Source organism: Protopterus annectens, chromosome 6.part1 (assembly GCF_019279795.1).
Source record: "Protopterus annectens isolate FY-2018-M chromosome 6.part1, PAN1.0, whole genome shotgun sequence".
NCBI classification, from domain to species: domain Eukaryota; kingdom Metazoa; phylum Chordata; order Ceratodontiformes; family Protopteridae; genus Protopterus; species Protopterus annectens.
Window position 1 is genome coordinate 107,029,484 of NC_056738.1, and position 23,771 is coordinate 107,053,254.

A 23,771-nucleotide genomic window follows, 5' to 3' on the forward strand; every position below is an offset into this window, starting at 1 on the left:
AGGAGCAATGTTGTCATGACAGTTTAGTGTCTTGTAATTGTGTAAAATTATGCAGCAATGCTGATTTAACATTAATAGAATTTCTTTAATTACAATTTCAAAGTAGTTTACACTTTTGTACTGACAATAATTCTGTTACTCGGCAGGAAGACTAGTGCCAGCTTAATACCCTCCCTTACAAACTAGGCAGGATTAACGGGAGCCCCATCTTTCTATAGTAATGGTGTTATGAAAAATGCTCTTTTGTAGATATTTTTGCTTAGGGATGTGTTTCAGCAAGCATTAAATGTCTTGTTCACAGTATGTAGCATGTATGGCCCAGCACTGTTAACACTCAACCATTCTAAGGTTTGGCTTCCAGGCTGAAACAGTCCTGCTATGGGTAGCTGATCTAATTAAGTATTCAGAAAGCTTTTACCTAATGCATGTTTAAGCTATTTTGGGAACAAAATATTAATTGGTAAACTGCCTTTCCCTTGTGATGTGTTGACCCAAAGTTGCAGTAGCAGGTAAATGGTGTAGGGGAGTACAGCTTTGCACAGAAAAAAAAGTAGTTTCTTTTAAAACATAGTTCAGACTCTTGGCCTTATCAAGGCACATCTGTTTCCCAAAAATATTTAAAATACCCACCTATCAGACCAGGCAATGCCTTCAGTCAGAGCCAGATTTGTAGTGTGAGCTTGGCACGTAACATCATCCATTACTGTACATATTCATTGCTCATTTTAAAGTTTTTCTCTGTTGTACATAATTATGTAAATTTCAAGTTTATTTTTTTATAGTTTTTTTGTGCTTTATATTTAAATACAGTTATCAGACTGTTTTGTCTCTTTTCATCAGTCCATGTCATTCTCATATTTATTTTTTCCCATTCATGACTTATTTACATTTCCATTCCCCCAGGGGTGGTACGTGTTGAGCAGAAAAATCAAACATTTTATGAAATGGATATCTTTGATGATGGGCCATATGAAGTTGGTGATGAAAGTCAGCGAGATGAGACTCTAGTTCCTGTGCCAGCTAACAGTTATTTAGGTATGCATGAGAAGTAATGTTTTAATTTAGGATTTTACAGGATACCATTGTTGTTGATTTTTAGTAAACCTGATATACTGAAATCTGTACTTCTAAAGTCATTAATCCATGTACAAAACTATGCATTATTAGACTGTAACTTTCAAAAATGTGAATCCACGAAACCCACTAAACTTTCCTGATAGCATGATGTTGCGATGCGCTGATAAAGCATCTGGTACCACTGGGAGGTAGGTTAGCTGTGGTGCTGTGTATTTCATGATTACATTTTGTTAATGCAAGCAGCTGCCTGGGTAAAAAAACATGGTATTTGTACCTGTAGTACCAGAATTTTGTTGATATGGTGCATGTTATGGATGCTCACTGTTGGAAACCACTGTTTTACATGTCAAAGATGAAATATTGTTAATGGGACATAGATTAATAACATAACCTGCAGTGAATATCGAGTTGAAGGGATTTCTGCAAAGTTCTGTTTCAAGTTTAAGACACTTTATTCTCTGTTAATTTGTTTGTAGAGTATTCTGAAAAAAATGTTTTATGTCTTAACAAGTATTCTTTTTCTGTTCTATCTGCACAGGATTGCTCTTTGTGACAACCACATCATATACTGACCCTGACCAGTTTTTATATAAGACTGAAAATCCTAGTGTAAGGGTGGGCAAGTCCCCGGATGTGATGATGAATAGCTACTTAGGTTTGTGTTTCATATGTGATGTGTGCATCATTAGCCATATTCCATTTTTCTCCCAAGTTTGGATATATATTTTTTTTAGTTTTGCACACTTGAATCACTGACATCATCACTTTTGAGTTAACAGAATTTTAAATTCTGAAAATCACTTTGGAATTGTCAGAATTTTGTTTTGGCATTTAATTGTACTTTCATAAAAGCCTTACTTTTCATGTTTTGTTTCTTTCTTTTTATAAAACATAAATTGTCATTCCTTGGTCAGAATGAGGATCATTTAAAATTTGTGTTGAATGTTAAATTTGCATGTATTGAAAAATGTGTGTATTTGTTTGTATTTATATTTGTTTACCAAGGTAGTGCATTGATCAGAATTGACCAATTTCAGGCTCAGCCCAGTTGAAATGCAAAACATTTCACAAACACAAAATGCAGAAATGTTACCAATAGCAGATTAGTTTAGACTAATAACATAAAAAGAAATGTATGTTTACACTCTCTAGTGAACTAGCACAGTGCAGTGTACAATCAAAAAGAGTGTAATGTGTAATATATACATTAGTTTCTAAAGTCAATCTTCAGTATAAAATTAGAAAAAAATCTGCCTTTCCTTCTTTTTCCAAGTATATGTAAACATATTTGTTCAGGTGTGTACATTGTCTCTCACTGTCTTAAAGATTAATTAATTTTAAATAGTTTTTTTCTTAAAACTTGCATATTTTCTGTCCTTGACCTAGCACTCTTGTGTGGGGTCATTTACTGCACTGTTATAACTTGATATTACTTGTGAACCTCTGCTATCTCTGTAAAAAACAAAAACAAAAAAAAAAAATCTTGCTTTTTTCCCACTTTTCTGAGAGTTAAAAAAGTTCAGTTACAGGCTTGCTGTTCCTGAACTGTTTGAAAGTTTCTGTGAGGCCATTTTTGCTTGGGCTGAAGGAGGGTCTCTGTGTTCATCAGTGGCAGTGACTAACATTGAGCAGATTCCCTGCCCCCCGGAGAGGTGGTTACTGACTTGAAACTGTAGTTTTATTGGCCACTAGGGGTCATGTCCATAACTCCTTCATCTTCCTCTCTTAAAACCTAGTTGCCTCGTGGTTTGAGCGTCTTTTCAGGCTTGTTGGCTGTTGGTGAAGCACCCTCCAAGAGGAAAAAACGCTGAGAGAAGAAGGGAGCCACTTTTGAGATTTTAAGTATTTTTTCTCTGTTTATTTGCTAAGTTTTTCTGCATAGCTGCCTAGCTTGAGCATTTTCTGGCTTGTTAAACTTGATTTCTGTATTAGTAGCTGTATTTAGAGCACAACCAAAAGCTGTTTGCTGAATTTCCTGTTTGCACTTAATTTTAAATCGTTTTTTTCTTAAAACTTGCATATTTTCTGTCCTTGACCTAGCACTCTTGTGTGGGGTCATTTACTGCACTGTTATAACTTGATATTACTTGTGAACCTCTGCTATCTCTGTAAAAAAAAAAAAACAAAAAAAAAATCTTGCTTTTTTCCCACTTTTCTGAGAGTTAAAAAAGTTCAGTTACAGGCTTGCTGTTCCTGAACTGTTTGAAAGTTTCTGTGAGGCCATTTTTGCTTGGGCTGAAGGAGGGTCTCTGTGTTCATCAGTGGCAGTGACTAACATTGAGCAGCTTCCCTGCCCCCAGAGAGGTGGTTACTGACTTGAAACTGTAGTTTTATTGGCCACTAGGGGTCATTTCCATAACTCCTTCATCTTCCTCTCTTAAAACCTAGTTGCCTCGTGGTTTGAGCGTCTTTTCAGGCTTGTTGGCTGTTGGTGAAGCACCCTCCAAGAGGAAAAAACGCTGAGAGAAGAAGGGAGCCACTTTTGAGATTTTAAGTATTTTTCTCTGTTTATTTGCTAAGTTTTTCTGCATAGCTGCCTAGCTTGAGCATTTTCTGGCTTGTTAAACTTGATTTCTGTATTAGTAGCTGTATTTAGAGCACAACCAAAAGCTGTTTGCTGAATTTCCTGTTTGCACTTAATTTTAAATCGTTTTTTCTTAAAACTTGCATATTTTCTGTCCTTGACCTAGCACTCTTGTGTGGGGTCATTTACTGCACTGTTATAACTTGATATTACTTGTGAACCTCTGCTATCTCTGTAAAAACAAAACAAAAAAAAAAAATCTTGCTTTTTCCCACTTTTCTGAGAGTTAAAAAGTTCAGTTACAGGCTTGCTGTTCCTGAACTGTTTGAAAGTTTCTGTGAGGCCATTTTGCTTGGGCTGAAGGAGGGTCTCTGTGTTCATCAGTGGCAGTGACTAACATTGAGCAGCTTCCTGCCCCGGAGAGGTGGTTACTGACTTGAAACTGTAGTTTTATTGGCCACTAGGGGTCATTTCCATAACTCCTTCATTTGTCCTCAGAGGAGTGGTTTAAGGCAGTAACTTGTAGTTTATTGGCCATTTTGGGTAATTTCCTGTCTTTTCCAGCCCCCTGCTATAAAGCACGCTTTAGCGCGCATTAGCGCGATTTAGCGCGGAGTTGCTACCGTTGCACACTAGGGCAGCAGCGGTTAAGCAGGTTTAAACTATTCAGGCTACCTAAAGTCCACTCTTCAAATTTTCCCTTAAAACTACCTTCCTCGAACTATACTACTGATCTAATCAGCTTATCCTATAATTAAAAAGATCATCTCTACTTGACTCCAAGTAGACTATTCTCTATCTGTTAAACGTAGCACTTGCTCCTACAGTACTTATTACCTTGATACGGCACTCTTGTCATAGATAGTACCCCAAAAAGGCAACCCCCCATTTCTCGGTCACCCACGTCCCCCGGAATCTTTTTAAAGATTTTTGTCTATTCCTTCTAGCATGTCGAGGGATCAGTTGCTAGTGTCCTCTCCTGCTCAGCTGGTGAACCTGGGAATATTGAGGCAATGTTACAATTGCCTCATGTACACAGACAACCCTCTCCTCCTCCCACAAAACACAAATACATGCGAGAGATGCAACTATACGGCCAAACTGGAGGCTGAGCTCTCTCAACATAGGACTGGCAAGACCAGTCAGGAGGAGAAGGTTACCACACACACTATAGACCCAGTCTCACATAGTACCATTACAACCTCAAATCATACACATAAACACACAAAGACATACTCGAGGCTCTGATCAAAAATCTACCAAAACAGCAGAGGCCACCAAAGCAGACACCCAAACAACCACCACCTCAGAACACAACACCTGCAACACATAGACCTCACAGTCAGAGTGTCAAACAGTCACAGCCCTTAAGGCCAAACACAATGCCAGACACACTAGTCATTGGTGACTCCATAGTCAGACACACTGACGTCCCGCCACCAGACTGAGTAAGGAGAAGGTCACAGTAAGCTGCCTGTCGGGCGCTAGAATCCGCCACATAACGCAAGCACTCAGGTCTCTCAACAGCAGGTACAAATATGACTCAGTCATTGTCCACGCTGGTGTAAACGACCTGAGACGCACCTCCTTGGACTACATGAAAAGAGACATTGAGGAGCTCTCTGATTATGTAGCCCAGGCAGGTATGACCCTGACCTTGAGCAGTATCCTACCTTCACCAAGAATGATGCCACAATACAGAGATAAGATGATCAGCTTTAACAATTGGCTTAAACACTGGTGTCATTCAAAGGGGATCCAGTGTCTGTCTGCCTGGGATGACATGCTGGACAAGCCACGCTGCTTCGCAAGGGACGGCTTGCACCTGTCACCCTGGGATTCCAGATATTGGCAAAGGCTCTTGCCACCCCCATAGTGCCTTTTTAGGCAAGGCTCAAATTCTAAACCTACCACCCTAGAACACAAAAAGGAAAAAAACTAAGGGTAATGCTGCTCAATGCCAGAAGTCTAAATCTCAAAATGCACGCACTCGAGGCCCTTCTCAGTATGGAGAACATCGATGTCTGTGCTGTGACAGAAACCTGGTTCAAGGCTCCTGAGAGCACCCCAGCGCTATCAGGTTTTACCTCATATCATGCGTTCCGCCCCAAAATCTGGACAATACCAAGAAAGGAGGGGGTATCCATATTCATCAAGGACACCCACACCTCAAGACTGGTGGCAACGCACGATGCATCGGAGACCATCCAGGTGCAATTAACCATAGGCAAGACTGCTCTGCAAATTGTAGCATGTTACAGGCCACCCTCACAAACTCAGGAACCTCACATGGCCTTCCTGAAAACACTAGAGGGATAAATGTATCACCAAACACCATCATACTAGGTGACTTCAATTACCCTAATATAGACTGGGAACACTACTCAAGCCCAAACACCCTAGCCCAAAAGTTCCTGGAATTCATAAACTCAAATGCCATGGAACAACTAGTCACCATCCCCACAAGAGGAGATAACATACTTGATCTCATCATCACGAACATGGGAGCACAATGTTCAACACCGGAGGTGTACCCTTCACTGGTGAGATCAGACCACAAACTAATCTCGCTGGAGGTCCTCATCCCACCCCCACATGAAATAAAAAAGACCACAGTAAAGAACTTCTCAAAAGCCGACTTCACACTTCTAAAGACTAGTGTGGTCTCCTTTAAGGCCCCGAGCGGCGGAAAACAGTACTCAAGCCGCTGAATCACTTACAAATGCCTTCTACCAGCACCTGCAGGACTGCATGGATAAGGCAATCCCAAGCAAAACAAAGACTCTTTGTACCAAAGGCAAGCGTCCAGTCTGGTGGACCCCAGCCATAAACAAACTCTACAACAAAAGGAGGAAGCTACTACAAGATAGAGCAAAATCCTTAAAAGGTAAGACACCCTTGATCACTATAAGTAAAAAACTAAGAGCTCTCATAAAATCATCCAAAGCAAATTTCGAGAGAAAAATAGCTAAAGACTCAAAAGACAATCATAAGGCCTTCTTTAGCTATGTTAGAAACCTGGGAGGAAACTCCCAGATATGCTCAGAGCTAGTTCAAAATGATGTGAAGATTACTGATCCTACAGACATTGCCAACATACTGGCTGACAGGTTCAGTGCAAACTTCTCCCCCCCCTCCCCCCCAAAAGGAGAGATATCTATACCAAACGATTGCAGCCCCCCAAACATCTCCAGCGCCCAAGTGAGAACTGCTCTCTCCAAAGCAAAAAACACAGCATCCATGGGACCTGATGGTGTCCCCGGCTGTGTGCTCCATGAACTCAATGAGGAATTAAACCCACAGCTAGGACAGCTGTTTAATCAAAGTCTTACCTCTGGATACGTACCCAGGAGTGGCACACTGCAACTGTGGTACCACTTCACAAAGGCGGTGCCTCCACCGACCCTGGAAATTACCGGCCCATTAGCTTGACAAGCCTTATCTGCAAAGCCATGGAGAGGATCATAATGGACCTCATAAATAAAGACATAGGGAATTTGCAGACTTTGGATCCAACCCAGTTTGGCTTTGTCAAAGGCAGATCATGCCTTTTAAACTTGGTTGACTTTTTCAAAACAGTCACCAAAGCCATTGATGAGGGAAAGGCAGTCCATACAGCCTACCTCGATCTGGCTAAGGCCTTCGATACAATACCCCACTCGGGTATCATTGAAAAACTCATCAGCTTAAATGTTAACCCATACATCACAAGATGGGTTGCAAACTGGCTGAGTGACAGAACCCACAGGGTCAGAGTTGCTGGCGCCATGTCAGACTCAAAGCCTGTCACAAGTGGTGTCCCACAGGGCTCAGTCCTGGGCCCACTCTTGTTTGGCATCTACTTTTCCGAAGTACAAGCAAACACAGGAGGGTTATGGCTGACAAAGTTTGCAGATGACTGCAAACTGGGCGCCATAGTAGAAAACACATCTGATACAGATATCCTTCAGAAGGGTCTCACAGAAACAGATAACTGGTGCCAGAGCCACGGCCTCCTAAAGTTAAATGCCAAAAAATGCATAGTCATACCCTTCGGGAAAAACAAGGTTACCCCTAGCTACCAAATAGGTGGCAATCCACTGAGCACAGAAGAAGTTATCAGGGACCTGGGGACCCAGGTTGATAGTAGTCTGTCATTCGACACCCATGTAGCTAAAGTAGTTAGGAAGACCTTCTACATTGCCCACCTTATCATGAAGGGATTCTCATCTAGATCAAGGGAGGTCATAGTCTCCCTTTACTCATCACTCATCAGACCAATGATTGAGTACAATGCCCCATTCGGAATGTATCTGACCCGACACTTGCAGCAGCTGGAGAGGCCACAAAAGTTCCTCACCAAAAGGATAAAGGGTCTCAAAATCTGTCCTATGCTGCCCGACTGAAAGAACTCCAGCTCTATTCAGTCGCCACCGCTTGCTCAGAGGTGACCTTTGCCTAACATACAAGGCCATGTCAAACCCAGATTTGATGAATATGCTTCACCTCAAAAATCTAGATCCATCAGAGCCACAAGGGCGGAGACTTAAACCTTGACACGGCTATTAATAGGACGTGCTGGAGGGATAGATTCATCACCCAAAGACTCCCTATGCTGTGGAACAAAATCCCGGTACATGTGAGGCAGAGCACCTCGCTGGCCTTGTTCAAGAGAAATCTTGACCAATGGATGGGAGATCACAGATATACCCCAGGGATTACCTCAGTGTCACTGCTCGACAGAGGCACAGCAAAATAATGGGTATAGTTCCCCATACTAAAGGGGTGGCGTAAGCCACAAAACGATGGGCTAGGCTTGTGGATGCCCTCGGGCAGATAGCCTAGTATGAACCTATGAGCCTAATACTTTGTGAAGTAAGTAAAGAACAGGTGAAAAAAGTTTAAATTCATCTGGAGCTGTTACAATATGGCGAGAGTAAGGTTAGCCTATTAGCTGCTAGACTCTGCAGAGAACTATGTACCTAATTGGAATACCAGTCAACCTCATAAATCCGACATCCCTCACGGTCTGTTCAAGTGGCTTTTTCTCCCCCTTTTTCATTCAGACCATGATATATTTGTTTTAAACTGTGCAGTACAGCAGTAACATCAGGTTAACATCACTGCCTCAAAGCTCATGCTTCATTATTTGTAAGCTGTGGGTGCCTTCTTTCTAGGGTTTGCATAGGTTTTAACTGGGTGAGCTGATGCATTCCCATATCCCAGAGACACTTGGATAGATGAAGTGGAAGTATTTCCATAAATATGAGTGCAGTGTAAACACACACGTGTTTTCTGATGGACCATCATCCCATCCAGAGCTGTTTCTGTGCTTTGTTTCTTGCTGTTTGCTGGAATATGGCACCCCCCATGACCCACAGTAAAATAAAGTGGGTATTAGTAGTGGTTTATTGGGATGGCATATAGTCATCCACTTGCTATTTAGTATACAGGCAGTGCCTGAGTAAGTGGCATGTTTGGATCAGATGTGTGACTTTAATGACTGATGTGGCTGTTGGTGGCACAAAATTTTATTCACAGCACATACTTCCCTAAGAAAAAGTACATAGTATGCCTTTTTCTCTTTCTTCATTTCTTAATTTATAGACAAACTGTGTTGTAGGTCCAGCCAATTCCTGTAAATTACTTTTATTTGCCTTGTGGTCATTGTTTCTTGCTCTATGCTGCCCAATGCAAACGTTTCCTTTTTTCCACTTTGTTCCTTATACTGCCCTGTCTGTTCTTTGCTACTGTCTTGTATCTGTAGTTGTTAAGGACTTCATTCTAAGATCACTCAGAAGTCATTCGATTTTTATCTTTGTATTTCTTTTATCTTGCTGTTTAACATGTTGCTGTTTGTCTCCCATGATGCATTACTGTCTAGGCCATTTCCTTTTGCAATTCTTGCACTTCCTTTCTTGGGCTTCAAGGGTGGCAACAGTTATACTTTTCTGATTGCTACCACTGCTGTCCTTACTGTCTCTCAGTCTTTATGTCCAGATGCTGCTCTTCAGAGCTGTTAGAGGTCACCTTCTTACTGCATTACTTCAGGGTAGCAGTAGTTTTTTCATGTTTCTGTTTCCATTTTACTTGTGCTACTCAGTCTTTTCTTCCTTTTCTCAGGTATGGTAAATGTTGTTTAACCTCCCCACCCTCTTTACATCATTATCTCATATCTTGCCCCACCTTCATTCATCTTTCTGTTATATCTCCTCTTCCACTGTTATCGACTCTTCCATTGCTGTCTTATCAGCCATGTCCATGGAGATTCCATGGTTGCTTTATAGTAACTCAAACTCAGTAGGCTACCAGATTTATCACTTGGAGTAAAACGTGATACAGTCTTTATTCTGTGTATACTGATAATGTACTGTAATATGGTAATATCCATCTCAGCCCTGGCCACCTTCATTCCAGACTGAAACTAGTCCCTCCCCTAGAAAGTAGACAGCCTTCGCCTCTAATTACCATAAAAAGTCACCTTCATTTTTTTCCAAGTTACAGACCTGGATAGCCTAACATGTTGCCCTGTTTGTCACCAAGATATATCCACTATGCTCTTTGGTTTGTAGAGTGTAAAGGTTTATGTTGAAGTACAAAATGAGCTTGTGGCTTCTTTACTATTTAACATCTATGGTGGTACACATTTTGTTCACAAAATACTTTTTTTATGTGCCCCTTTATGTAGTACAATAGAAACATTACTGCTACTTATACCTGGTTTCAAAGCTTGCAAGCTATTTGCAGCATAGTTTTTTTTTCTGTCATTATGTACCATTTGTTTGTGGAGAGATCTGCATCAGTTCATTTATTTTTTCACTTAAAATGAACAAAAGACAGTATCTCTGCTGCTGAGATTAATACCCAAATAATGATTCCTGTTTTAATAGACACTTCCTGCAAACACACTTTTACAGACTATCAAATGTTGTAATTTTTCTGGGGAGGAAATTGCAGCCCCTTGACCTCCTAAATGCAGTGCATTTCCACAGAGCACTTTCATTGTAGCTTGTTTCTCCTCTTTAAAACAGTAAGAACTAACAGCACTTCAGCAGTTTTAAACCTCCTGTGTGTGGAATACTTTACAAGAGTCATACTCCTTTGGCCTTGCTTCACTGTCACTGTGCCTTGGTGTAGGAGTGAACCCATAAGTTAAGTATTTCCCACTGCAAACACAATCATTGCAATCTTTGCAAGAGATCACGCACATTTGATGCCAAATGAAGGACACAAGTCTCTCAGACCGTGCCAATGTGTGTGAACTTGCCAATTTATTACATTTTTGTCTGCACGTCTCATGATATCCCACCTGCCTTTTGTGCATTAGTTACAGTAGTCCAGATTTGAGGCCTTCCCTTACTGTCTTGCAGAAGTGGAGACATGGCTGGACATCCGGAGGATTCTTGATGGAGCATTAGGGGTATAATCAGCACAAGGATTCCCAGCTAGAGTGGCAAGATGAGCTAGATGCTTCAAGGCTTAGCTTCTTGTAGGGGTATCATCAGCACAAGGATTCCCAGCTGGAGGGGCTAGATGAGCTAGAGGCATCAAGGCCTAGCTTCTTTTTAAAGCAGATTTTCCACTGGCTTTCATACCGTAGTTTGTTTCTGTCTGAGAGGTGTGTGTGTCATTTAGTATTCCATGCAGACTCAGTGACCTAAGTGATATCTTCACCTGTGTGATTCACAACAGTTTGCATATTAGTCATGCATCCCTGTCATTATGAACAAACCCCATGAAGATGTAGCAGACTTTACCATTTACCCTTGTACACGTCACTTTATTGAAATCAAGGTCTTGGGACTTTGAGTGGTCAACATCAGATTTTCTTCTATGCACTGTTCTTTCTCCAGAGCCCCAAAAGGGCAAGCACCAGCATTGGATTCCTTTATTCCAAAAGATGCCTCCTGTATGGTCTGTGTTCATACAGGTCTTTCATACCTAACAGAAGGATACTGAGCATGTTGTTTGATCCAGGAAGATGTGCATCATTCTGTTCATTGTTGCAGTCCGGGTAATGACTGAAACAGTGAATGTACTTGAATATCTACGTGTGATAAGTTTCTAACACAGCTGTACTTTCATGTAATTCAGAGTCAGAGCCAGGCCCTACCACTTCTGGGCACTTACATTTGATCTCCTCTCATTCCCCGGGATGATCACCAAATGCATGTCTGTGATGGTGGTGCACTTATATCTGCAAGGACTCGGGTTTTTTGCCCATCCTAGATGATGGGATCCTCATTGCACCTTCTGGAGATCAGATTAGGAGTCTTTGAAAGTATTTTTCCATCCATGAACATCACTCTGACCATTCTCAAAATGTAGATGTAGATTCTTAATGACAGTTGGACACAGAAGTGGTTTGGGTCTTGATTTCCAGAGTTCCTGCTTTCATCAGCTGTTAGTTTCAATTTACCAATATCTCAGGGTGCGGGGTCTCATGTCAATGACCATCTCTTGTGGCTCCCCTAGTCACACTGTACATGAGTTTTTCAGAGGACCAGTCTGGTCATGTGGTCCCAGGATGTGGATCCATTGTATCACAAAAGTCTACGTATCTCATGCATGTAGATGGTACCTGTCATGACACTTGGTAGTCAACAGTCTTATCTTGGACAGATGTCATTATATTCCCATGTTGCAGTATTCACCATGTTTGGGTTATCCTTTGCTTAGCTACCTGAACGTCCAGCCAGTATACAAAAGCTTTAGTCACTGCAAGGTACGTGGGATGTCTGACGTTGGGCATAGGGTGCATGGACCCTAAAAGTGACATCTGCATGTACCTTTCCTCAGAACTTCTCTGCCACCAGTCAGACATCAGCTGTTCCTGCCGTCTCTGCTGTCAGATCTTTGTATTTAAGATAAGTACCCCATTGGGGCCATTTTCTTCTTCTCTTTTTGGGTCGCTGCATGCCTGCTTAGGTTCATGTCATCCAGTAAAGGAAAATGTAGGTGTGGACGTCAGATCCCCCATAAGGATGCCCACAACCTCTGCCTTTTCTGTTTAGGGCCCAACCATGACCACAAAACCTGCGCAATTTGTCAGGCATTCATTCCCAAGACTCTCCGCAGCCGTCTGCACGCCCTAAATGTCTACTTAGAAAACCAGCATCTTAAATGTCTGGCTGTGGCGATGAAAGGGCTGTCCAGTCACACTGTTGGAGCCACCAGAAAAGAAGGCTAAATTTATCAGGCCTGAACCTACTGCTGCTCCTCCTCCACACAATGTTCGCCTGGAGGAACATACGAAACTAGCCAAGTTAGGTGTAGCAGGTACCATTCATGAGGCCACAGACCCTAGGGGCTGAAAGCACGTCCATGGAAGTTTGGTAGACATCAGATGCTGACAAAGAGGGCGAACCTTGGGTCACAATGGGCATCCAGACCAGTCCTTCCACTGCTTCAGAACAGTTTGAACCCAGGCTGTCCTTAGGCCCTACACCCTCCAGGCCTACCTCTTCCTTAAAGGAAACAAAAGACAAAACATGTCTTCAGAAAGCCTGCCTGATTGGCAAGCTTTCTCTCAAAGCTTATTTAATGCCTTCATGGCCCTTAGGCCTTATATGCCTGCTTCACCTCCGTCAGCCCCTACAGTTGTCCGTTGTAGGCCTCAGACTGAAGATACTCTTCCTCTTGAAGCTGAGGACTCTTCAGATTCCTCTTCAGAGGACTCTTTCCTTTGCCTCTCCGTTGTCTTCCCCTGTTAGGTATGCCTCCCCCAAGGAGGATTCTGCTGAGGCAGACTCCCCTGGAGAGGATCTTACCTTTGGTGAAACCATCTCTAAAATTAGAGGAGTTTTTTAAATGGGATCCGTCTGAAATGTCTGAGGTACTATGAACCCTTACAAATGGATACCCCTTCACCTTCTGCCATCCCTCTAGTTTAACCAGCCTTTTTGATGCCTTCAGTACAACCTCTCAAAACCCTGAGTCCCAACCACCAGCCCCTAGAAGGCCTGACAGGTTTTATAAGGTCCCAGAAGGGGCCAACTTTCTGATTTAAATGCCCTGTTGCACACCTTGGCACTGTTTCACTGTCTGCAGCCAACCCTCCAGATTACTTCTCTACACCTCTGTCCTTCCCATTGATAAGGACAGTAAGACCATGAACGCATTGGCAAAAAAGTATACACCTCTGCCACATTGTCTTTTAGGGCAGTTAACTACCAGACACAAATGTCTAAGTATGCCCTGGCCCTTTTGACTCAGGTTTCCAAACTTTTGTCTGATCTCCCAGACTCGCCTTGTAAGGCTCAAATATCTAGCCTCACTCCCATTGTCCTCTCAAGTGACAAGACACTCTGTCAGATGCAGCTATGATGCTGCAGTGGCTTCGGCAGGATCTGGAGCTTCTGCCTCAATGCTTAGAAGGTATTCTTGGCTGAGACTCCAACCTCTACCTGATATTAGGGCTAAATGCCTGAATGCACCCCTGGACAATTCTGCCCTTTTTGGGACTAAAATGGCAAAGCTTTTCAAGACCCTTCAGCAAAAGGGGAAGGAATTACAAGACTTAAAACATTTGTTTGCATCTCCAATCCCTAAATTCGGTAGGAATTACCCCACCAAGACAGAATTCATCAGGAAGCATTCTGGTGCTACCCTTCATTCTAGGAGCAAAAAGAGCTCCAGGAAGCAGCAGCCTCCTTCCAGGCCTGCTCAGACTCCAGTTCAGAAACCTCAGTTTCAGGACAGGGCAGGTAGTCTGTGAAAACCTGAACTTTCCCCACTGCACCCCCCCCCCCCCCGAGATTCCATTCCCCTATCCCAAAGACTCTCTCACTGTCTTCCCATCTGGCAAATCGTTACCTCAGACAAGTTTGTCTTGTCTCTCATAGAAATGGGATACTTCATGACTTGGGTCATACCTCCCTCCTTAAGAGGCATCCCACAGCCACCAAAGGACCAGCTTTCCCTTTTCCAGACAGTCTTAGACAGCCTCCTCTCTCAAGGGGCTATCCAACCTGTCCATCTGTCAGAAAAGGGAAAGTGCTTTTACTCTAGACTTTTCCTAGTCCCAAGGAAAGATGGCCAATGGAGACCCATCCTGGATCTCTACCACCTCAACCTTTTTCTACATGTCCCCAGTTTTCAGATGCTTATACTGCAGACTCTTTTTCCCCTGCTAATGCCTCAGGCATTTCTGGCCACTTTGGACACCAAATATGCATCCTACATATCCCCATAAGGCCCATCTACAGGAAGTATTTATGATTCTCTGTGGGTTCCTCACATTTTCAGTTTTCTGCCTTGCCCTCTGGACTATCTACTGCTCCAAGGGTATTCACAAAGTGTCTAGCTCCAGTGGTAGCCTATTGCAGGGTCCAAGGGATTCAGGTTGCTCCACTTCCCTTCACATTCATCTCCAAAGAGTCATCTCTGTCCTGCAGTCCCTGGGTTTCAACATCAGTTTCCCCAAGTCCAAACTAAACCCTCCCAGGACCAAGTTTTCCTGGGATGCAGATAAGGACAGATTTTATGAGAGCATTCCTTCACCCCAAAAGGTGGAAAGTCTGAGGCTATCCCTGTTCACACCACAGCAATGACAGTGAGACAATATCTGACTCCTAGGACATATGGCCTCCACTATACTCATGTTGCCACTGGCAAGAACGCCACATGCGGAAACTTCAGTGGTACCCGAGGTCCACATGGACCCAACACTCCCACCCATTGGACCACGGCATTTCCTTCCTACCATACCTAAGGAAGGGAATCTTTAGGTTGGATCAAGTCTCTCTCAACCCAGGACTTCCATTACAACCCCTCACCCAAGTCCAGGAGATGTACACAGGTGCAAGACACATGGACAGGCCCCTTCAAGCGGGAGCACATCAACATCAGAGAAATGATGGCCATTATCCTTCCTCTGAGGGCCTTCCAACACATTCTGAAGGAAGGCCCGCTGACGTTGTTCACAGACAACACTGCAGTACTCTGGTATGTGAACAAACGGGGGAACAAAATCTTACTTGCTATGCAGACTTGCATTCCAGGCCTGGGAATTGGTGGCCCAACATGAGTCAACCTGCAAGCAGTCTATATTCCCTCAGCTCAGAACACAGCAGACACCTTGAGCAGGTCCATGTCACAATCCCACGAATGGGTGCTACACAGGAATGTGTTCCTGGACATAGTCCACAAGTGGGGTACACCACAAGTAGATCTTTTTGCCTCCCCTCTGAACAGACAACTGCCACTCTTTTGTACCAGGGCACCCAGCCCCGTAGCGAGAGCAATGGATGCCTTGTCTGTCTCATGGAAAGGGATGTTTTTCTATGCATTCCCCCCTTCCGACTCCTGCAAAAAGTACTGTTGAAAATTCAGCAGGACAAACCAACAGTCTTGCTGGTGACTCCCTTTGGCCAAGACAGCATTGGTTCCCTCTCCTTGTGCATTTAGCCAAAGGCATTAATCGCAAGTTACCTCACAGACTGGACCTTCTCACACAGGACAAGGGATCCCTAATCCATCCCCATTTGGAATCTCTGAACCTAACCCTGTGGGTGATAGTTTTGATCCCTTTCAGACACCTTTACACTGAGATGTGGTTAATGTCCTGCAGGAGGCCAGGAAACCCAATACTAGGAGATCTTATTTGTCCAAATGGAAAAGATTCTCCACTTGGTGTCTTCAAAGACAGCTAAACCCATTTCAAGGAGAGGTCCCATTAGTGCTTTCCTACCTGTGTGAATTTTTGCAACCAGGGTTGTAATATTCTTCTGTTAAGGCCCACCCAGCTGTTTTTTCTGCTTGTCAGCCTCTTGACCCTCCTTTTGCCTCCTGTCTTCAAGAGAAGTTATTCCTTAAGGGAGTACTGCACCTCAGGCCCTCAGAAGGCCATTCCCACCCCCATGGGATCTGAATTACGTTTTAGAGAAGCTCACAGTTGCTCCTTTCAAACCAGCTTCAAAAGCCTCTCTAAAATATTGCACTTGGAAGACTGTGCTTTTGGTAGCCTTGACATCAGCCAGGAGAATGTCAGAGCTCCAGGCCGTCATGGCCACCCCACCTTTTCTAATCTTCTACAAGAATAGCATGACCCTAAGGACCAACCCGTCCTTCATGCCTAAGGTGGTCAGTGAGCTGTCCCTGAACCAACATATTCACCTCCCCACCTTTTTTCCACATCATCAGAATGACAGTGAGAGAGTTGTGCATTCCCTTGATGTTCACAGACAACTAAGATTCTGCCTTGACAAGACCAAGTCCCTTTGGAGATCAGAGCAATTGCTTGTCTCTTCACCCCAGGGCTCTGGGAAAGGCAGTGACAAAACAGACTATTTCTGCCTGGACTTGTATACTTAATAGTGTTGTAAGAGTGTGTATATCCTTTGTAGTCCTCCTTAACTCACCTTCACTGTCTTGCTCTGAATTCCTCTGGCTTGTGGTTGTGCCTAAACATGCTTACCTCCTCATATATATATATATATATATATATATATATATATATATATATATATATATATATATATATATATATACATATACATACATAGATATATATATATATATATATATATATATATATATATATATAATTTTGAGAGAGAGATAGAGGAGCTGTTTGGGATGGGGAAGGACTATAGCAGCCTGGGAAACTTTGAAGTGCCAGGAGGTCCTAATGCCCATGGCTGTTATGAATATCACTCTCTTTTTTGTTGTTGTTTTTTTTTTCTGATCTGTTATGTGCAAGCAGGCTGTCTTTTCTTGAGCTTGAGATGGTCTGATCTCAGAAACAGGTTGCTGGTGCTGCACTTGTAACTACCCCTTTTCTTGGTGGATTTCATTTACTGTTACAAATGTTTCCTCTTTTTCCAGGTAGCCTTTCCATAGGGGATCGTTTTGAGACAAGCTTGTTTAGCTAATTGCATTGTATTGTCTTGCTGTGTTATATGCCTGTGATACACGGAGTAAACGGTTATAAAAAGAAAATGGGAGTACAGCTGTGACCTGCCAAACTTACGCATTGAGTTCCGGCAACCACACTTCTGTGGAAAAGTGGACAGAATGCAGGCCAGACTCATTTTAGAAGCAAAATAGGAGAAGACAATGTAAGGATTCCCAGCTTGTGTGTACCATTGCATCCATAGTCTCATTTGGTGGTGGAATGAGGGTAAAGGAGCATAGATTCTTTGAATTTGCTTAAGAAGCAAAATGGTCAAAATTGTTCTGCCCACCAGTGTTTGTGGCATAGAGGGATAAAGACATGACTATAATACCAGTAGACCTGAGTTTGATTACTGCATCCAGTGCTTGACAGTGCTGTCAAGGAAGGTGGGCTGACCCATTTGGAGGTGGGGACAAAAAGGGTGGGACACACTTTCAGTGCAGAAGGGAGGCCTGTAGAAAGGATTTAGGCTTCCCAAGCCACCAAAGATGTTGGCTTCCAGGGTGAGTGTGCAGACGGTATGCATTCAGAAGGGGAAGGCATTGCTACTTACACCAGTGGCACTCTCCACTTATCCCCTTGCCTGGAGTGGTAGTTAGGTCATGCAAAAATGTAGTTATTGCCGGGCTGCCAGCAAGAACACAAAGCACACTTATGGCAACCTGAATGATGGTCCTCCTCATAGTTCTTGCTTCATCTATGGATGGAATTCCCTTAGCAGCTGAACAAATCAGCATTGTCCAGTGGAGGGGAGACTTAATGGCCAGCAGGCATGGGGGTTAAAAATAACAAGAAAAAATTATCTGCTCCACTTGTGTAAAACATACCCTGCAGCTCTAGGAGTGTGAGACTGTACACAAGGCTTGTGGAGATGACTCTGCAGTGTGCCAGGCATTAGAACTCCTCGGAATGTGACCAGCTGTCAGGCTCCTGTTAGACATTATACACCCTCAAAGCTTCCATACACAGGCAGTAGGAGTGTGTTCTGCCATATTTGCTGATGTACAACACAAGAACCATGATTTTGAACTGAATGGACAGTATCCCAGTAAGTGAAGCTTCTTGAATTTCATGCAGGACTCTGTGGGGATTCCAGATTCCTTAGAGAGTCTGCCCCCTACATACAATTTCCCACTTAGGGCAGGAGCATTCCCTTGATAAATAAAGTAACTTGCAGAAGCCTCTTGTGGCTGATAGGGAGGAAACAAAATGGTCTGTGAGAATGTTGCACTTCATAGTTCTTGCTGCTAGCACAATGCAATTCGGTATGAGAATTCCCACGGCATGAGAATTCCATTTGTAAGTGGAAAGTAACCTGCAGTAAGTCTAGCTAAAACTTTATTTATGTCCCCTTCTAATCATCTGTTTTTGGGCCGCCAGAGACCTCACCTGTAAATCCTCATTGCTTTGTGTACTGAACTGTTTTTTTTTTTAATAGAAAAGACTGTCTATAATTCCCCATTAGTACCATGGGTCTAACAGATGCATGCAGCTGCTTGCCTTTTCTTTTATATTTGAGGGTTAGCAGTGCTTCTGACCTCTCACCAGTCCTCATAGTATCATGTTATTCTCCCATTTTCCTCATAGTATCATGTTATTCTCCCATTTGTTGCAGTAACACCTAAGCAGATCTGTGAATTTGCTATCAATACAGGCTGCTTTCCTCTATTACAACATTGACATGAAATTTTAGACCCCATTGCTTTGATCGTGTTGAGTTTTAGAAACGTTCATTTTTTTATTAGAAAAATGGAATGTTACTCCACTGTCCCTCAAGCCAGAGAAATGCTGTTTTCTCACATGCCAGTTGTTCTTCAGCCATCCTATACTTTTCTCATATTCCTTCAACCCCGAATGAGTGAATAAGTCAATGAGTGAGTCAGAGTGGAGAAAAGACTTGTCGATGTAGGCCTCAAGAATTTTACAAGCAATGCCTCCCCTGTCCTTGCAGCAGCCTTGACAAGGTGGGTGCCCCATAGTACGTTTTTGGATGCGTGTTCCCTCATGTGCCTTAATCCCAGCTATTAGGCTAACATGCTTTTTACTGTGCATATGTTCTAACCCTTCCTGATGATTTTGTTGCAACATCCATTCCCACTGAGTTGTCAGTAATGCAGCAGAAGGAGCCCCCCACACACACCCCAAGAAGGGAATGCTGATTCAGTCACTTACTCCTTTACTCGTCAGCCTTTCTTCCAGTATCCATGCTGCTAGGACTACCTCGATAATCTAGGTTGTGGTCTGGACTTTTATCTCTTTACATCAGAGTCATCTTAGAATTGTTTTGTTATGCACTTTATTGAAGTATCACTTAAGACATGGGCAAACATGCATATCTATAAAAGAAAACAAACTGTATTAGTACATTCCCAGTTAAAACCATTAAACATCACATGCATTGTTTTGTGTAACTATCATCAGTCCAGCATTACATAAATTGCTCAGTTCCTGCCTTCTGTCAAACCTCATTTTCCTCCTGTTCTGCAGGTATTGTTCCCATAATTTCCATTTTGTCAGTTGTTTTATCTCTTTTTGCAATATTCATTACTCAAGTACATTTGGTTTAGACTTTGATTTCCATTTTCTAATAATTACTTTTTGGTAGCCACCAGAATTAAACGTAAAGCCTTACTATGTCTAGGCAATTCAGATCCTGTATCCCAGCTCAAAAAATGTCCTTAGTTACACCCATTTGCTCAGTCAGCATTTCTGACAGAGCACTGTGCAGGGAATTTTTAAAGTCTACCAACTCCTTATACTCCCAAAACTTTTTTTTCCAGTTAACTTTTTGTTCCCCATCACACCTCTAACATTTGGCATCCAACTAGGGAAAATTTCTTTGAATCTGCTTGGGATATAAAAATAGTTATGCAAACAGAAGCAAAAATCCCAAATCTTCTAGACTTTGTTGCATAATTTGGGAGCCATACATATATCCATCCATTATTTTCTTGTGAATTGCTTAACCAGTCTCTTTTCCTAATCTTTTCTTAGGTTCATAGGTTCATTGGTAGGTACTAGGCTATTGGCCCTAGGGCCTTTGTAAGCCTAGCCAAAAGTACCCCGGCTTTCGCTACCCAAGAAAATTATTTTCCTGTGCCACTGTCGAGCAGAGCCACAGAAGTGATCCCCGGGGTGAATTTCCTATCTCCCATCCAATCATCAAGATTTTTCTTGAAGAGTGCTAATGAGGAGCTTTGTTTGATATAGATAGGTAGTTTGTTCCAGAGTATGGGAAGTCTCTGGGACAGGAATCTATCCCTCCAGCATGTTCTGTTTATTGTGGTGACAAGGTTTAGGTCCCTAGAGCATGTAGCTCATAGGGATTGGGATGTCTTTAAGTGGAACATGTCTAAAAGCTCTGGGTTTGACATAGCTTTGTGTGTTAGGCAGAGATCGCCTCTGAGTAGGTGATATGCAACGGAGTAAAGCTGCAGTTTTTTGAGACGGTCTACATACGGCATCTCCTTGAGGCCAGTAATCCTCTTTGTGAGGTATTTCTGTGGCCTTTCCAGTTGTTGTAGATGTCTTGTGAGGTACATACCAAAAGGGCATTGTACTCTATAATGGGTCTGAGTGACGAGTAGAGGGGAACAATGTCCTCTTTTTTCCTGGATGAGAAACCATTTGTGATGAGGTGTGCCACGTAGAAGGATTTCCTGACTACTGTGGCAATGTGATTATCAAAGGAGAGACTACTGTCCACCTGTGTCCCAAGGTCTCTTATTACAATTTCGGTGCTAAGTAGACTACCACCTATGTGGTAGTTCATGGGTACTGAGTTTTTACCAAAACGGATGACAGTGCACTTTTTGGCATTGAGCTTGAGGCCATGGCTTTGACACTAGGCATCTGTCTCAGCAAGGCCCTTTTGTAGGATGTCCACATCTTTTGGAGTTTTGATTATGGCTCCTAGTTTGCAGTCATCTGTGAACTTCGTTAGCCAAAGACCTTCTGTGTTGGCCTGTACTTCAGAGAAGTAGATACCAAACAGGAGAGGACCCAGGACTGAACCCTGTGGTACTCCACTTATCACTGGTCTGAAGTTGGATTTGGAGTCTGCTACTTTCACAGTGTGGGTTCTGTCAGTGAGCCAGTTGGCAGCCCATCTTGTGACATAGGGATTTATACCTAGTTTAGTGAGTTTATCTATAATTCCAGAGTGGGGGATGGTGTCGAAAGCCTTGGCGAGATCCAGATAGGCTGTGTGAACCACATTACCCTCATCTATGGCTTTGGTGACCGCTTCAAAGAAATCTGTCAGGTTTAGGAGACACATTATCTGCCTTTTACAAACCTGAACTGGGTGGGGTCCTGAGTTTGGAGATTACTAATGTCATTTTTTATAAGTTCCATGATGATACGTTCCATAGCCTTGCAGACCAGGCTCGTTAGGTTAATGGGGCGGTAGTTTCTGGGGTCTGTGGTGGCTCCCCCTTTGTGGAGTTGGATAACCGTCGCTGTGCGCCATTCAGTGGGCACATAGCCTGAGGTGAGGCTATGATTGAACATGGTACTTAGGTGGGGTGCCAGTTCGTTCTGTAGTTCATGTAGAACACAGCCTGGGATGTCGTCAGGTCCCATGGATGCTGTGTTCTTGGCTTTGGATAGTGTGTTTTTTACCTGTGCAGCCGTGATTACAGGAACTTTGCATTCTTCTGGTATAGAGATGGGCCCTTTAGGGGATGACAGGGGGGTAAAGTTAGCACTGAACCTGTCTGCCAGGATGTTGGCAATATTAGTTAGTTCTGTATATTTAGTGCCATTGTGCTGTAACTCAGAGCAGATCTGAGTGTTGCCATTGAGATTCTTGACATAGCTATAGAATGCTTTGTGGTTGTCTTTAGAGTCGGTGGCGATTTTATCTTCATAACTAGCTTTGAAGGATTTTATGAGGGATCTCAGCTTCTTACTGAGGCTGACCAAGGAGTTTCTCCAATCATGGGATTTTACTCTTTTTTGCAACAGTTTCTTTCTTCTGTTGTAGAGTTTGTTTATGGCAGGGGACCACCAGATTGGCTTCCTTTTTTTAGAGGATAGCATCTTCGTTCTGTTAGGGATTGCACGATCCATGCACTCGTGTAAGTGCTTATAAAGTGCATTTGTGTAGGATTCAGCAGTCATACCTCTATTGTCCATCAGCATGGGTGTTGTGAAGTTTGCCACTTCTGTCTTAAGAAGCGTGAAGTTGGGTTTGGAGAAATTTTTTACTGTGGTTTCCCTAATGGGGGGTGGGGGAGGGATGTGGATGTCTAGGGTGATTAGCTTGTGGTCGGATCTGACCAACGAGGACTTGACCTCTGGTGTGGAGCACCGCTTGCCCATGTTGGTAATAACCAGGTCTAGGATATTGCTGCCCCTGGTGGGGGGTGTGGATAAGTTGATCCATGGCATTGGAATTTATGAATTCCAGAAAACGTTGAGCACAAGAGTTGGTACATGAGTAGATGTCCTTCATGGATGCATCTGCAGTCATAACAACTGGGTTGTCCTTTCGTCAGGCAGCCCTTCAGTCGGCCGGATTCCAAAGTACGGGTCTGGCTTCGGCTGATGTCGCACTTCACCCGACGTCATCTCTGTTGGTCTTCGGGTATAAAGGCATCAGCCGACGCCATTTTCCTCAGTCTTTCTTGCCGTGTGGCGCCCGAAGCAGAAGCTGTTCGCAAGTGCCGGTCGGTCGGATCCAGAGATTACTTCTACCGAATACTACTTCGAAGACTTCTAAAGCTAAGTACCCCGTTGGGGACTCTTACTTGCCTCAGCCGATGTCAGAAAAAGTTAATAATTGTTTAACCTGTGGGAAACAAATACCTCATAAAGATTTCCACTCTTATTGTCTGCCTTGTTTAGGCCCAGCCCACGACGTAGCAGCCTGTTCGGCCTGTGCTTCTTTCAACCGACGTACGCTTAGGCGTCGGTCGGAGTTTGCTGAACAGTTTTTCGGTTCTGATTTTGCGTACATTATGCCGTCGGATCCTCCGACTACCCAATCTGCCAAAAACGCAAAGATAAAGACCGACACTTGCGGTCCGCGGTTTTGGCTGAAACCATGGTTAAGCAAACCGCGAGTGTCTCGGTTTCGGCTGAAACCGAGAAAACTGATCAAAGTACAGCTGAATCTATCTCTACAACTGAGGCCCCTGCTACCATTCTTGAATCGGCCTCAGAAATTATACCCACTACGGTGGTTGCCACTGACTTATCAGACACCATTCCCTTGGATGTCTCTACCCCAGCACGTGGTGCTGCTAGGCCTCCAGCAGCCATGTCCATTAAGGCCTTCGCCAGGGCTAA

General features: G+C 43.3%; 1 protein-coding gene across 2 annotated transcripts in view; it reads left to right on the forward strand.

The window, feature by feature from the left end:
• Window positions 1-23,771, forward strand: part of ITGA6 (integrin subunit alpha 6) — a 1,068,325-nt gene that overhangs the window by 445,656 nt on the left and 598,898 nt on the right. For both annotated transcript variants that reach the window (XM_044075540.1, XM_044075541.1), the window contains exon 5: window positions 904-1,035. In XM_044075540.1, the coding sequence (XP_043931475.1) occupies window positions 904-1,035 (132 nt within the window). The remainder of the gene's footprint in view (window positions 1-903; window positions 1,036-23,771) is intronic.